The sequence below is a fragment of the Onychomys torridus genome, chromosome 1 (genome assembly GCF_903995425.1).
Source record: "Onychomys torridus chromosome 1, mOncTor1.1, whole genome shotgun sequence".
NCBI classification, from domain to species: Eukaryota; Metazoa; Chordata; class Mammalia; order Rodentia; family Cricetidae; genus Onychomys; species Onychomys torridus.
This window is the reverse complement of record NC_050443.1, coordinates 34,390,418-34,407,404: the sequence shown is the minus strand read 5'-3', so window position 1 is coordinate 34,407,404 and position 16,987 is coordinate 34,390,418. Positions and strand designations below refer to the sequence as shown.

The window sequence follows — 16,987 nt, the reverse complement described above, 5'->3', positions numbered from 1 at the left end:
GTTGTCAGTGACAACAATGCCAGTCTGGAGGTGACGGAGCCAGAAGCTTCTGTGAAGCTGACATCTCACCATGGTGCAGGGCTTGGGCATTGGCTAATTTTCTCTTCCAAACATGAACATAGATCCTTCTAACATCACTCTACTGTTAGAGAGATCTGAGTGTGGACTCACTTGCTCCTTAACATTTGATGTGCAGAAATGGTAGAGAGTAATTGGCCACGGAATCTGGTTGCTTTCAGAGCCTACAAGGCTCAGCATATTCTTATGAGTACCCCCAAAGGCTGCTTCACTTCTGGGGGCCCAAGACTGATGTGACGGAAACATGTGCAGGCCCTTCCAAGCCCAGCCACAAGGGAACCCCATGGGCAGGAAGTAAACTTCTAATTTTGAGACAGGGTTTTACTCCAGTCCAGGCTGACCTTGAACCATGATCCTCCAAGCCTCCCTAGTGCTAGGATTACAGGCATGCATCCAGCACTGTCTCCTTCATTCCATTCTACACATTCCAGGATCTCCATCTGCTCTAGAAGACTTAACATTGACAATGTCTACTGTCTTCCAAGAATGTACACCCATACTGTAGGGGATGGTATTCACTCCACAGTGTCCACCCGAAAGTGAGATGTAATTGGGATAATAGACTCAGTCACTGGAGTCAAGTGACTTGGTTCCCCAGCACAGAAGTTAAGTTGCACCTGCTCCATGATGGAACTGGCACCGTGTGCTCCTCTGGGCACTGGCCCTTCCCACTCTCTGTTTTCCTTCCCTGCCTGTTTAAAGTGTATCAGCTCAGACTAGAACACAGCTCAGTTAGTAAACTGCTTACCTAGCATGCATGAAGCCTTGGGTTCAATCCAGTACTACAAAAACTAGGCCTGATGGGTACACCTGTAACCCCAAAACTTGAGAGGTGGAGGCTGAAGTATCAGAAGTTCAAGGTCATCCTGGACTATTTACTGAATTTGAGGCCAGTCTGGGCTACCCAAGACCCTGTCACAAAACAAAACAATAGAAAAGCACATCTCACTTGAGTCTTCCTGTTTAGTATCAAAGTATTTTAGATTAACCACTGTTGGCAGTTAATTGTAAGGACCCTGGACCAATGGAGAAACCCAAGAATTTAAGTTTTATGCATCCACAATGTGCTAAATTAATTGGAACCCTCTAGAAATAGATGGACATGGGGTTCTTTTACAGAGTGGTTAAAGAAACCAGCTTCTGGGGCTGGAGAGATGGCTCAGTGGTTAAAAGCACTTGCTGCTCTTCCAGAGGACCTGGGTTCAGCTCCTTGCACCTGCATAGGTGGATCTGGAACCCCAGGTCTAGGGGATCTGATACTAGCTTCTGGCCTGAGGGAACACACACATATGGCAGACACACAAATAAAAAAATAAATACAAGCTATGGGGTCAGGCTGAGTGGGGTTAATCTTGACCCTGCCTTTTCCTAGCTTTAGCTTTTCAGCTCTAGACCCTTGAGCAAGGTGCTTGACCATTGTGTAACTCAGATTCCCCACCTGTAATATGAGGGTGGGAGTAGAAATTTAAATGAAAAAAAAAAATAAAGATGTGAGGGCAGCAATATGGCTTTATAGGACTGCTGGAGAGTTAGAGCGCCAAGGACATAAACCTAAGATCCTGCAGACACCTGCAGTGTTGGGGACTGGGACGCCATCCCCAGGAACTGTCACTACTCCTTTCCACTAATGCCTCCACAGTTTTCTGCAACTGAACAGCACCCAGTGTTTGTCCATTTACTTTTATTCCTCAAAGAATCACAGGAGCTCATTTCATAACGTCTGTGCTGACACGTAGAAAAAAGGCACAGTGTCCACTCAGCACCATGCAGCTCATCAGCACTATGCAGCTTGGAGTGACTAGACTGTCAACAAGCCTCACCAGCACCCGCCTGCCTGGAGTGTGAGGGCCCCACTGCTCAGGTGTCTCTGTAGGAGTGCTTCAAAGCTGGGCTCACAACCAGAGGCACAGAGGCCTCCAGTGGACATGGAAGTCAAAAATCACAGATCCCTGTCCTCAACCCACCAACTCCAGAAGGTTTGTGACGCAAACCTGTCCTTCCACAGCTCCCTGGGTGACTTCAATGTACAACTGGTACATCAACAACTGGTGCAGAGCACTGTTGTTTCCTGGGAGCTGCATGGATGAGGAGAGGGACACCACAAAGACTAGAGAGAGACAGTTTTATAGACCCCCCAAATGACTGATTTGGTGACAGGCACTGAGGTTTGAGAACAAGCTGTCCTCCTGCACAGTCACAGCTTGGGCACATCACCTTCTTTCCCCAGGTGGATGATGGCTTTATTTTCCAGAAGTTCCATTTGTCCACTGCTGGGACTCACCAGGTTGTTCAGCATCGCCCTCACCACCGTCACCACAGGCACAGAGTGCCCACTGGCCCAGGAGGTTGGCAGAGAGCTGAAGAATTTCCTAACCAGCCATTCAGCTGGACGAGACTCTTGTCTGTCACACAGTAGGACTCTAGGAGACAGAGAAAGGCAGAGGAAGCGATGGCACATGCGCCCAAGACTTTATAGAGACTTCAGACTGAGTTCTGTTTCCGGGAACCTGTCAGCAGAAGCCGGTCTAACCCCAAAGGTAACTGGATTTGGAGATGGCCCTTATGGAGGTAATTAGAGTTAAGACGTATTGAGGGAGGACAGGGCTGCTGTTCTTATGAGAAAGACATGAGACGTCTTTCTGCACATGCACAAGAGAGGCCATATCTAGAAAGTGACATTGCCAACAGGAGGGGCACCTCAGCAGACACCAACCTCCAGCTTCAAGAAAATCAGTTGGCTCATGTGGTTGTAAAGTTTGATTTGTTAAATAAAGGGTGAGGGGTGGGGGGTTAAAAAGGCAGTAAGTGAATAAGATTTAAAATGCTAAGGAAAGTGCACATAGCAACCAACTACTTCCAGAAAGTTCCAGATGATTCTGAGGCAGCCCCCAGCTACTCTTTTTTTCAAAGCTGAAGGGTGGGTCCCCCAGAGAAGCAATCCATCACTAGCCAACCTTGTTCATAGGTGTCTTAGCTGTCAGCCTCTCTCTACTTACCCCTGGCAGGATAAAACTTACCCTGGACGAAACACTGAGAAGCGATCAAACTTTAATTCTTCAACCTTGGCTTCCACTTCTCCCTGTTACGATTTTAAAAAATAAAGTAAAATCAAACCAGTGACCAAGACCAAAGCGCCCAGCTAAAGCCTGAGCAGGCATCACTTGGGCTGGAAGAGCATCTGCAGCTGTCAAGCCTCACACCAGTCCCAACGGACCGCCTGAGTCTAGGGTCTGGATGCGAGGAAGAGGCCATTTAACCCCGGCACACCGAGAGTGATCTGCTAACGGTCAAAATGCAGAGAATAGCCATCAGGGGAATGCTCAACCACAAATGCTTGACATCACCCCCAGACCCCCCAAATCTCAGTGACCACCGTAGAGGAGGAGAAGCAGGAAGATTGTAAGAACCAGAGGGTAGGACGGACCTGAACAAGACTGTGTCTTCTGGACATGACAGGGCCGCTGCACTGTGGCTGCCTGAACAAGATCAAGCCAGTCAACAGTCTAGCATGGAGGTGGGTGGGGTTGACAAACTCCCACCCCTAACTGAGGCACTGTGGACAGCTGATGGCCTCTAGAGGCGGAAGGTGAGTTTTCTTTAAGGGTGGGACCCCTGGTGGGCTGGCCATGCTCCACAGTACTCCATTTATTAGTGTCTAAACAGACCCAGAGAGGGTAAACGAAGCATCAACCCAACCCCTTTCAGTCCCTCCAGAGAACCACAGGCCCCACAGTCACCTTTTTAGTGTACAGGCAGTTATGATAGGTCAGAGAAAAAATGGTGGTCAGGAGGGTACAGATGACCTCCTTGTCAATCACTTCGAAGCATTAGCAACCCCCACCCAGACCTGAAGAAAAAAATGAAGTTACAGACAGAATGTGCTTTAAATTTCAAAGCCATGAATTTTCACACCAGGCATGTAATCAGGGAGGCCAGGGGAGCTATAGTGTGACATGTTCTTCAACGTCTACTCAGTAAAGAGACCAAGGTGATGAAGGGGGTAGGCATAGGAACCAATGAAAAATGGAGCCAAGAGTTCAGGGTGCTGTGCCTGGAAGAAAGTAGTTTGGGCAACGGGGACCCCGAGTGATGGCTATGACTACAGCAAAGAACTGAGTCTCGAAATGACGGGTGTTTATAAAACATCCACTCCACGTCCAGGTGAGGACCACTGACAAATGGTGCCTCACTAGACGAAAGCCCCTTCTGCTGGAGTAGTTGAGCAAAAGGCAAGTGTGCTTCTGAAACGGGATTTCACACCGAGGGGTCTGTGGCTTGGTAACCCCTCAGACACTGCTCTTACACTGAGGACAGACAACCATGTCTCGGGACAGACGCACAGCACAGAACCGGGTCTGCCTTCCTGCAGCACAACTCTACTCAACGTTCGGAATGGAAACTTCTGCTTAAAATCACCAACGGCCATGTATTGTTCTGGCAGGAGACATAAAATTCTGTCTCCCTAGCCTGAGGAAAATGGAGGGACCGTCATCTCCGAGGCTGAGAGACCATGTCATCCAAGGCCAAGGTTGCCTCTACTTCCTCCACTCAATTTACTGAATAATTCATGGACAAGACATCTTTTAAACCATGACTGCTTTCTAAGTATGCTTCTCCCAACAGTATGTCCCTGCAGCTTTGAAAAATACACAATATAATGTGGGGTTTTTTTCAAGGATTATACAGGTTGCTTAGTATTGTCAATTACTCTCTGTATATGGAAGACAGAACACGCACAAACCTTTACTTGTAAGTATAAGAAATTGCTGGACTTGTCGGCCCCCTTGGAGGACAGCAGGTTGAAATGTTTGCAGCCTCCCGCTTTTGCCAGCTCTGCAGACTTCAGCACATAATCTCGGTCAACACGGACGAATCCTTCCTGGGGGAAAGGACCTGAGTTAGTTCCTAATGTTGCACGCTCATGTTAGAGATGATTCCCAAGGTTGCAGCAGGCTGGGAGGCCTGGGGGCAATGGGATCTAAATAGGACACGTCTAAGCCATACTCGAAAGCCAGACTTGGACCCTGGGAAAAGGCTCCAAGTGTGATCCTCCAGCTGGACACAGCAGCTTCAGCGACAGAGATGGACTCCACTACGCCACAGGATGACCATCCAGACAGCAAACAAATCTACAGGGAGCTGAGCAGACGGTCAGGCTGCACTGGAAAGTTTGCTCTCAGCCACATGTGTGCCTCCTCTTTCTTCATTGCTTGTTTGTTTATGTATTTACTGTACTGCTCAGCACTGAACTCAGGGCTGCACACACGACAAGCAAACACTGCCAGGGAGCCGCAACCCCAGCCCGTTCTTTTAACAATTTTACAAATCTGCTTTCTTTTGTTTTCTTTCCCTGTGTCAGCTCTACCATGCTGGGGTCTCAAAGTACCACATGGGAACACCCAGGCACTGTGAGAATGGAAAACTTGACATCGCGTTTATGTGGGGCCTTTACAAAATCCTTTGCATAGTATATGGCAATGCATAGCTTTCTGTTTTTTAAAAACTGGTAAGTGTGTAATAAAAACGTTGAAAAGGGACCCACCAAGAGGACTCAGTGGGTAAAGGTGCTCGCCACCTTGAATCTGTTCAACCCCAAAGCTATGTAAAGGTGGAAGGAGCGAACTAAACCCACAGAATTGTCCTCGGGCCTCCCTAAGTGTGCTTGGCTTACTCACTGCCCCAACACACAGTTTTTAAATGTTTGGGAAGACTGCTTTGAGTCTGAAGACAGCCTAAGCTACAAAACACAAGGCTGGCCACTCCCTGACCCTCCCCATCCACCCAAGGATCAGCCCAGTGAGGACAGTGCTGAATTTTCATTGGTAATTTACATCACAGGATCAGAGCTCCAAAAATCTGAGTGAAAAGGTTAAGTCCAGTTAGGATAAACAGACAGAACTACATAGTAATGGGGCCTAACTGAAGGACACATGCTTTCACTCCCAAGAGAGAACTGAATCCAGATCCTGTACAAAAGCAGGAAACCGCTGAGACATCTCTACAGTCCTGGAACTCATCTCTTTGGCCAGGAATCACCACTATCTTCTGCGGTGTTTTATATTTTGACCCTTGCCAGCCAGCCCCGTATGCTGACTCGAATTCACGTTTCTGCTTTTCAACATGCGTGTGCAAACAGCCAGAGAAAGTGGTGCATGCCTGTAGTCTCTGCACTTGGGAAGCAGGGGCAAGAGAATCATGGCAACTTTGAGGCCAGCTCGCTTTTTATAGCAGGTTCCAGACCAGCCAGCACTATAGAGCAAGACTATATCTCCAAAATAAATAAATGAAAAAAAAAAATGTAAAGCAAACCAAATTGCAATACTTTCCCGAAGGGGAAAGAGAAAGCTGATTCCCTTGATTTCTCTAAATGGAGAGTTTTAGATATGCTGTGAGTTGAAAGAGAAAACCCCAAACTATAGAGAAAAATCCTCCCTGGATCTCTCTCTCTCATATTTATTTCTTTCACTTAGTCTAATGAAAAGCAATTTTAAGAAATGGTGTACTATTCACAATGCATAGTTGGCTAGCAACATAAATTTTGTCTTCTGTTAGCACAATGCTTGGATTATTATAGCTGTCTGTGTTCTGATGCTTTTTTTTTTCCAGCAGCTTCTTGAAAAATAAGAGAGGCTCAGCCAATCACAGGCCTCCAGACCGACGCTATCTCTCTCACTTAATCCAGGGCCAGAAGAGGGATAATTTGATTAAACTGAGACCCTAATTTATTTGGCTTTAGTTCTGGATCAAGCTCTCCGTAATAGAGCGCTGTCGCCCCCAATTGTTTGATGGAAATTAAAGTGACATACATGCCATGGACTCCTTCAATCTGATTAGTCAGCGGAGACACATCAATACCACCCCAGCCATCAGGCTCTGGCGTCCTTCCTTTCACCGGCCTGGCCAGCAACTGACAACAGCTTCTGGAAGGACCAGCACCCACGCCAACGTGTGGACCCCTGTCCTCAGCCCATCATCCCCTCTCAATGGGCCCTGGTGACAAGGTGCCCACACCTTTCTCCAGGGCTGTTCTCCAGACAAAGCTAAATATTGTTTTATTAGCAATCAATGGCTGTTAATCCCAACCGACTTCACAAATCCTCTGAGCCCTCAAGCTCATTATAAATACGTACTTTTCCAAGCACACTAAATTTCGAATTTCACTTCCTTCACTCTGATGGCGTGGCCTTTTTAGCTGCTGAATTAGACTCGAAAGCAAACGGGTCAACGGCTTCCAAGGACTCCAAAAGCAAGCAGAAACAAGCCCTGAGGACTGGCTAGAGACAGCAGTGTGTGTGTTAGGTTTGGGGGTGCGGCAGTTGGAATAGGGAAGATTCTACTTACCCATGGAAGGACCTCACTTTAATCTTAACTCCTGGTCTTGCTCTGCTGCTCAAATTAAAAACAGTAGAAAAACAAACTTCTGAGGCTACCCCATGCCCCAGAAACAGTTTTTCTGAACAACTCACTGTCTAACCACACAGCCAGAGAAAAGCCAGGCCTCTTTTCGGAGAGTCCTAAGCCCATCATGTTAGTGAGTCTTCACATCCACAGCCAATGTGCCCTACTCTTAAGATGGAGACGCTTTCTAGAGTAAGCGATTAAGTTTCCACGGTAAGTTTCTTTCCCAGACCCACTCAAAAGAATGCATACACCTTGCATCAGGGGCTCCACCATGAGCACAGACAATTCCCCTGATACTTTCAAGTCTTATTGAAATCCAAGTGTACAAAACAACACTACAATACTGTAACTCTGGAACAACTCATCTTTGCTGTCATTTTCTTGTTGCTTTGAGATAGGGTCTCATGGAGATAGGGTCTCAGGCTGGCCTTGAACTCACTTATGTAGCCAGCAATGATGTTGAAGCCCCATCTTCTTGCCTCTACCTCCCAAGTGGGGAGATAACAGGCCAGGAACAACTCATGTTAACAACTGCGGTTTCAAAGCCTTGCGCAGTTCCCAGTAGGCTCTCTGCTTCCTGCCTGTGGTTCAAAACCTGAGCCCTCAGCTTGCTGGTCCAGCCATCAAGCCTGCTGCCTCTGTCTCTGCCCAGCCATCATGGACTCTAACCCTCTGGAATCATAAGCCAAAATAAACCTTTCTATAAGTTGCCTTGGTCACGGTGCAAAAAATAGAAAGGTAACTAATACAAGGTAGCTAAGCAGTGATAGGACCAGAGAACATTCTGGAACCACTAATGGTCTGCAGGCGCTTCCTGAGAAAGAAGACCTATCACTGTGTAAATGGTCTCAGTGTGATTCTGTTTCAGTGGTTCTTGTTCCTCTTTTCAGTTCCACCCTAAATCAGAGTAGAAAACAGATGCTGAGAAAAGGAAAATGGTATCACCTGAAACTCCATGTGTGTCCTGCATGGCAACTATCTGACATACAGAAATGAGAGGCAGCTCATGCTTCAAGAAAAAGCATAGAACTCAAGCCAAATGGTGCTGAGGTCCATCACTGCACTCACTCCAGTCAGTCCATCCTCTGCTTTGCCATCAAGGACTTCTGCAGGTCTGAGGGAGCTCCGTGCTAGACAAGGAGGGGTGCTCAACAGACACCAACCTACACACTCAAGGCTACACCACCTCCTGCTTTCCCACAGGACCTGTGATCCGGGTCCTTGGCACTATCAAGGACTTCACCATTTCATAAGCCTCCTCCTGAAATCAAACAAACCAGTGGAGCTCAGAACAGGGCTGGGCATCTCATCCTGCAAAGGATGGGAACAAATGTGTTGGCTGCGACGGACTGTTAACACCTACACAGATCTGCCATTATTGCATAAAAGTGGCCATACGTGATGTGAAATGTAATGGACTTCTTGGCTGTGTTCTAACCAAAATGTATTTATGGATACTAAAATTAGAACTTACTGTGCTTTCATGTGGTATAAAATTTTCAGCCATTTAAAAACATCTGTTGGTCACAGGCCACACAAAAATTGATGGCTAGTGGCAGTCAACTCCCAGGCTGCATTAGCAGAGTATATTACTGGAGTCAGAAGCAATGAGATTCCACGGATGCCTGGTAAACGTTGCAGTGGCTGCATTAATCACTTTAACAGCAACAAGCATCGACAGTTTCCACAGACCCGGGCTGCTAGAGTTCACTGCTAACAGGAGCTACTCAAAGGGGTGAAACTACGCACTCACTGCCCACACCCTTCTCATACTGCACACAAGGGGCCTGCATTATGCCCAGCAGTGTCTTTGACTTTTGCTCTTCAAGGTATATTTGGTTTCCAAGGGTATCTCAGCCTTCATTTGGCCCCTGTGCCTGGGGAAAAGCAAGATTATTAGAACTACAGTGCCTGGAAAACCAGCAGGTGAAGAAACGAGTACAACCCCGTGCCTCCCAAAAGCAAGCCCAACAAGGAAGCAGGATCAGCCATATCAGGATCTCCCAAAGAAACAAGGGAAAAACAGACTCCAAGCCTCTAACCTGAGAGATAATCATCCAGCAGATCTGGATTAGGGCCAAGTGAGAAGGCCATTGCACCAGCTACACAGCTGTTGCCTATGAGAAGTTTAGCATCTAGTCAGCTACCACTGAAAGACATTGGTTTCCAAACAGCTGAAGAAAGCTAAGGCTTCTGCCTACTGTCAGCTCTAATGAAAATCTGTGCAGCCTGAAATCCAAGGGTTGAACCAGAGGAAAACAGATGTGTAATTGGAGTAGGTCCCACCTCTGAAGCCACTCAGTGCCTTTTGTTTGTCTTTAAAATCAGTTTAAGTCCTAACCCCTATACCTCAGTATGCAATCTTGCTTGGAGGAAGAATCACTGCAGATGTAATTGGTGAAGAGGCTGTACTTGAGCAAACTGGCCCCTCATGCAATGTCAACAACTCATGTCCTCACAAAACAAGACAATGTGGACACAGACACATGCACATAGGAAAAATGTCATGTGCAAAGGCAACCATCAGAAGGCAGAGAGAGAACCCTTTCATCAAAGAACCAACCCACGAATACCTTGACCTCAAGACTTATCTACCAAGTTGTGAGGCCACACATACTGCTGTTGACTCAATTCCTTAGGTCTTAGGAGACCAGTCCACAAAGGGTCATAGGGCACCTCGCCAGCTACTCAGAGAATCTGAGCACTGAAACAGAAACCTGAACTTCTCCAAGCTTCTCTATTGAAAACTTGGATTGCTGAGATAAAAACAGTATATTCGTGGAACAAATGGCTACCAGAAGATAGGAGGCTGGCCACCAGCTTTGCAGTGTCCATCAGATTAACCACTTGGCTAGTCCTTCTCCAAAGAGGCCTGCTAACCCAGAATCCCAGCGGGGATGAGCTGACAGAGTCACAAAACCCCTTTGAACCACGATTCCTAGCCACCTGTGTGTTGTTGCCTCTTAAACTAAGGTACTGCAGCCAGGCGGTGGTGGCACACGCCTTTAATCCCAGCACTCAGGAGGCAGAGCCAGGCGGATCTTTGTGAGTTTGAGGCCAGCCTGGTTTACAGAGTGAGCTCCAGGAAAGGCGCAAAGCTACACAGAGAAACCCTGTCTCAAAAAAACAAACAAACAAAAAACCCGAAGGTACTGCAGTCTCCAAACAGTGTTTAAGGTCTCTGTTCTTTGCTTTGGAGACGGGGTCTCACACACTCCAGGCTGGTGTCAGCTTCAGCTTCTACCTCAAGTGCTGGGATTACAGGCACATACCACACCAGGCTTTAAAAGGCCTCATGAGCCGAGCTCCACACCTAGAACCTACAGGAAAAAGCCCAAGATGATACACAGTGTGTTACTATGGCAAGAAACAAGAGCATACCCTGGAAGCTTGAAGGCTGGCTAACATGAAGCCTGGTAGAGGAAGAGAAATCTTGCCCCAACAAGGTGGGAGAGACACCCCAAAGTTGTCCTTTGACCTCCACATGTGCACCCGAACTTGTGGCACTCTTGAGCACGCATATGAGCACATGCAAACACACACACACACACACACACACACACACACACACACACACACACACACGTCAGCTTACTTCCTGCCCATCCTCTTGGTCCTTCAACTACTGACCTGGCTGCTCTTTGCTCTTTGTGTTCACTAATTACCTTTATCTTTTCACACTGATTTTAAAGACAAACAAAAGGTACTGAGTGGCTTCAGAGGTGGGACCTACTCCAATTATACAACTGTTTTCCTCTGGTTAGAACTCCAGCTCAATGTGACATTTATCATTCCCCACACACACTCGTTTTGCTTTGCTCTGTACTTAATGCTGCAGTTCACTCTGCTGAGTCATTACCAAACCCAGGCTTGAGCCCAGAGCTGGAGGCTGCAGTGTGCCAGACACAAAAGCTCTTCATTGCTTTTGGAGGGCACGCTTCCTATGGCTGGCCCAGGCCAGAAAGGACTGCACTAGCTGAGCAGGAACATGGCCCCTTCTGTAGGAAGAAATGCAGTTCTTGGGGAAGCAGAACTTCTCTGGAATCCAGTTCCCAGCCCTGAGCTCCAAGGTTGGAAGCACAAAACTGCACAGGACAGGAATGTCCACCTCCACTGAAACCTTTTCTAGAATTACCTTTTGTAAACATACCAAGAAGCCTAGACAGACACAACCAAGCCACTGCTCTGCTCATAGAAACCACTGTTCAGAACCACAATGATCTACTAGGTTATAGACTCTAGGTAAGTGGGGCGGGCTGGCGGGCTGGCTCAGAGCAGGTACTGCATTTTCAGAGGACCTGAGTTCAATGCCCAGCACACACACCACCAGGAGCCTCACAAGTGCCTCTAACTTCGGTTCCAAGTAGAGCCATACCTCTGGTCTCCATAGGTAGCTGTAAAACACACACACACACACACACACACACACACACACACACACACACACACACTCAAATCTTTAAAAAAACAAAACAAAACTAGTGTAAACCACCCTACAGGTTCACATTGTCAACTTGCCCTGACCTGGACGCAAACCTCTGGGCATGTCTGGAGAGCATGCAGAGATTTGGTTAACTGAGGTGGAGAGCTGACCCTTCACTGTGGCTGGCACCATCCCATGGGCTGGGGTCCTAAACTGAATGGGAAGGAGACAGTGAACTGGGCCCTGGCATCATCCTTCCAGTGCCTGACTGAGGACGGAAGAGAAGCAGCTGCCTCAGGTTCCTGCCACCATGCTTCCCCTCCCGGATGGACTGAACCCTCACACTGTGAGCCGAAATAAACCTCTCCAGCCTCAAGTGGCTTCTGTCAGGTACTTTGTCACAGCGATGAAAAAGTGGCTAACAATCACTATGGCCGAGTCAGGATCCTACATATTGAATAGCTATGTGGACTCCAGCAAGCACATCCTGCCAGAGACATAAACCACACTCAATCTAAGTATTTGCCCAGGATCTATAGTATAAACCATGACTTTTAACTATGCAGTAAACTAGAGCTTCTGGATAGGGGCTGACTCAATTTAGTACGCCATTAAAGAGAAAATAAAATGCGTATGAAAGCAGTTTTGCGTCAGTGAGGGCTGAGTCATCCCTGGGCTGAATCACTGCTGACTGCTAAATCATCACGGGGGCTGACTGAATCGTGCCTCTGGGTTCTGATGGTCAAGCTCCCAAGTTTAAAGGATAGCTTGAGAGTATGATGAAGCAAATGAGTGAGAGAAAATGCTTCAAGCCTAAACCATTTATTATGGAAAGAAACATACAGCTTACCGCCCACAGCATCAGCCAACTACTTTTCCCCAGAGACTGTGGGCTGCTTCCCTTAGTCAGGGGATGTTGTGATGATTATATCTCCATAGGCACGATCATCTAAATAGCTGTGATGTAGCTGGTATTCAGGCCTTAACTCAGAGGTTATTCTAAGGATGACCTTCTCTGCAATGTCCTTTGTATAATACAGATGGGGCAACAGATGGAATCTTAAGCACACTCTACATTTAAATACTGCAGTATGACCAAAGAAAAAGAGTAAGCAAGAAAGGAATCCTCGAGGCTACAGAGACCGCTTAGCAGTTAGGATTTCAAAGTGCTTCTGCAGAAGACCTGGAGTTAGTTCCCAGTACTCATGCCAGGTGGCCCACCTATAACACCTAGAACTCCGATGCCCTCTTCTGGACTCTGCAGGCATCTGCATTCTCTTGTGGCTGTAACCGGCGCTCTCCCCACCATCCTGTGTCTCCCTCACCACCACCCAGAAACACCTAAGAGAAATAAAATAAGAAAGAAAGGAAGAGATGCTTGATAGTACTGGCCAGTGAGAAGAGACAGGGTATTTCTTGCTCACCGCTCCGGCTTTTTTCCTGGTGGTTCCCAGGCAACAGAATCCAACATCGTGACCTTGAAAGGCAGAAGCGTAGTCATCCAGCTTCTCAAAGTCCACCACTTCTTGATTCTAGACAAGGAAGGGCACAGTGGCATATAATTTCATACACTTAAAAAGAGATGAAACACTCTTCAAGATGTAAAGGATAAATAGCAAACGATTATTGAAGGGTCTAAACTCATAACATCAAATTTGCCAATTTCCCCTTTTCACACACACACACACACACACACACACACACACACACACACACACACACGCCCCAAAACAAAAACCTGAAGCTGGGTATGGAACTCAATGACCAAGTGCTCACAGGGTACATGTGAGGCCCTAGGTTGTATGCCTAGCAATGAAATATCAAGGTCATGTGTACCTTACCTTTGGGAAAACAAACAAACAAACAAAAACAAAACCAAAAAAAAAAACTATACTTTACCAGGAAGGAAACCATTCAGGTAGGATGTGGACACAGAGTGGTAAGTAGGATCGCAAGGAAGATCCAGGTTCAAATCTTAGGCCTGATACTCACAGACATACAATTGTGGCCAAGTTTTTATTTTTTAACTAAATTTTTTAAAAACTTATTTTATGTGTTTGGGTACTTGGCCTGCATCATGTCTCTGCACCACATGTCTGTAGAGTCAAAAGACCCAGAAGAGGGCCCCTTAGATACCCTGGAACTGGAATTAACAGATGGTCATGAACCACTATGTGTATGGTGGAAATCTAAGCCAGGTCCTCTGGAAGAGCAGCCCGAGCTCTTCAGAGCCATTTCTCCAAACCAGTGGCTAAGTTGTTGATCCTGTGTATGCCTCAGTTCTGTCACTCTGGAATGTCTGGGTGACAGTGTTCCTTCAGCTCAATTTATGAACTACCTTCATTAGAATTAGGCAGAAAGAACCTGACACTTGTCTTCCTGGGACTTGTTCCAACACCTGTGAGTCAGCCTCTGTCTCTCTCCCTTCTTCCCTCCCTCTCCAGGCCAGGCTGGCCTCAAACTCCCTAAGTAACTGAGGCTGACCTTGAACTCTTGATCCTCTTGCCTCTACCGACCAAATGCTAAAACTACACGTTTGCACCACCATATCCATTCTATGCAGTGCTAGAGATTGAACCAGGGGCCTTGTGCCCGCTCAAGTGAGTACTCTATCAGCTGAGCTGCATCCCTAGCCCCATTTTGGTTTTCTCCATGGTCTTTCTAACATACCTGAAGTTGGTATATGCTAAGCAGACTAAGAGTGGGTGGCACCTGCCTGTAATCCCAGCATCAGCAGAAAGAGACAGGGGACCTGCATTCGTTCAAGGCCAGCTTACATATCTAAACCTAAACCTGTATCTAAGAGTACAGGTTGGCCGTCAAACTGGCAGTATGAAATGAAATCCTGGGGCTGTCTCTATCTTCAGTCCCTTCCTAAGGATTTTTCTGGCACAGTATATACTAGAGAAAAACAAAAACAAAACAAAAAAACACAAACAAAAAGGCCTGCTTAAGAGATGTGCCACCAAGACTGCAATCATAGGCTCCACTTGCCAGGAATCTCCCCAGGGTTCAAGAATGGAGTCTACCCAGCACCTACCTGCGCCCACACAGAGAGGTCTATTTAAACCAGCAAGTCTGACACACCAGGCATTTGTAAAACAAATGACCAAGAAACCACAGGAATCAAGAACATGTATTTGCAAGTGTGCCTTCCAGTCAGAACGTCCCTCTGTGGGACCCATGGGACTGGATTGTGGTCCCAGCAGCACACTGCACTGTTTAATGTGCTGTAGTTGATAGGTTACTCTTGTTTACTGGAGAACAAAATATACACGGAAGCTCTGACTTCAGATGCTTAGGTGTTATTACCAGGTGGAAGTCTGGCACTACCATTTGCTTAACCATCCAAGTGTAACTTACAAGGAAGGCAATATTGCATTTACAGACACAGCCTGGGAAGTGAAGGGGGCAGATTCCTGCTTGGGAAAAACTCCACCTGTCCTTGTCACACTTTCCCACTCTGACATCGTGAAGCGCACAGATGGAGAAAATGGGCAAGCAGTGTGCTCTAGAACTATAAACAGAGGCTTTCTCTGACCGCCAATCTCCATTCCAATCCAGGTTCCAGACACCTGAACAGCATTGCAGGACGCTATAGGATAGAAGGCAGGCCTATAAGCCAGGCACAACCCAGGGCTTGCTAGGAGGGCTCCTCTAGAATTTTGATATTTCTCTGTCTCCACCACCACCAGGCAAGGGTCAGCCTTTGGATGCGGACACCTTCCCCTCAGCAAAATGATTGCGGCTACACTCTTTTTAGCCCCAGCTCAAATACCCACCACGTTTTTATAAGCTTCCTCCTCGAATGTGAGCTTCCTCCGGCCAATCAGCGTAACTTTGGAAAACAGGTTCTGTCCCAGAATTTCTTTTAAAAGTACTTTGCCGGTTTCCCCGCTGGCGCCCAAAATAAAGACTGATTTATTCTGCATCTTGAAGTCTTCCCGAAGCTTCGGCAGAGCCTCCTTGTCCACCATGCTGGGGGAAACAACACCCACAGGTACTGTCTCAGAGTGCTAGGCGACGACGTCTGTACCCTGGGGAACAAGGGTGGTTGATACGTTGGACAGAAGAGACTGTATCTACACAGTCCCAGCCCAGGGAGAGTGCTGAGTCACAGCGGGGCTCGGTACGATGGCCAAACCACAAATGTGCCCAGCTGGATGGCACAGGTGTCTCTACACCACCCAGCCTCTTACACTAGGGGACCCCGGGCGGATTGGGCAGGGCTGCAGGGTCTAGCTCCATCCCCAACCCGGGGTTACCTGGGGCCAGCCCCGGACCCCTCGTCCCCACGCTGCAGCAGGAGCATTGAGGCCACCAGCGCGGCTACCATCGCGCCCAGAGCCAAGGGGCCAGGCATCGCTTCACTCGCGGCTCCGCAGCCTCCCCTCCCGACCGGGATCCCCCGAGAAGCCCAGCTAGAGCCTACCCGCAGCGGCCTCTTCCGGGTGACGGCGTGCTCGCGGCCCCGCCCCACCGAGGGCCGGAGCTGAGCGCGGGACCGCCCCTGCGCGGGAGCTGCACCCAGGCCCAGAGCTGCTCGCTGGGGCCTAGTGCTGGGGGAGGTGGGGGGCGCGTGCGGCGCTGCGCCTCACTTCACCCCTGACCTTTTCCTCCAGAACCCCGCCCCCCCCTGCATGCTCTACCTAACCACCGGGGACCAGAGCCTTCAGGTTTCAGCTAAAAGGCATCCCTTGGTGTCCCAAAGTGTGATTTAATCCTGTATTGGAAGGCACCATCTCACCCCATGTTAAAAACTCGCTGCTTCTGAATTAGTAGAGTGTTTACCTGGCATGCATGGAGCTCTGGGTTCCATCCCCAGCACTGGGTGAACTGGATGTGGTGAGCACGAATGAGTAATACCAGCCAGGAAAGGCAGGATGCTCATCCTCCTTGGGGACATAGTGAATTCTGAGTTCTAGGACACCCTGGAATGTATGAGCTCTTGTCTGAAGAGCTGGAGAGGACTTGTTGGGAGTAGATGTGGGAGAGGGTATTGCTGGGTTAGATCAGAACATAACCTTACAAAATTGTCAGCGAAGTAAAATATTAAATAAATAAATAAATAAATAAATAAATAAA

General features: G+C 47.8%; 1 protein-coding gene across 4 annotated transcripts; it reads right to left on the bottom strand.

The window, feature by feature from the left end:
- Nucleotides 1-1,748: 1,748 nt before the first annotated feature.
- Nucleotides 1,749-16,709, bottom strand: Htatip2 (HIV-1 Tat interactive protein 2). 4 transcript variants are annotated; one of them, XM_036193013.1, is made up of 6 exons: nt 16,694-16,709; nt 15,685-15,880; nt 13,327-13,434; nt 4,820-4,957; nt 3,096-3,157; nt 1,749-2,498 (listed from the first exon to the last, which is right to left on the bottom strand). In XM_036193013.1, the coding sequence occupies exons 1-6, from the start codon at nt 16,702-16,704 to the stop codon at nt 2,273-2,275; spliced, it is 741 nt and encodes a 246-aa protein (XP_036048906.1). In that variant the 5' UTR covers nt 16,705-16,709; the 3' UTR covers nt 1,749-2,272. The 4 variants fall into 4 exon arrangements, with proteins under 4 accessions (XP_036048906.1, XP_036048916.1, XP_036048925.1 ...); XM_036193023.1 differs by lacking the exon at nt 16,694-16,709 and adding an exon at nt 16,335-16,418 and having other exon boundaries at nt 15,685-15,939; XM_036193032.1 differs by lacking the exon at nt 16,694-16,709 and adding an exon at nt 16,335-16,418.
- Between the last annotated feature and the right edge of the window lie 278 nt (nt 16,710-16,987).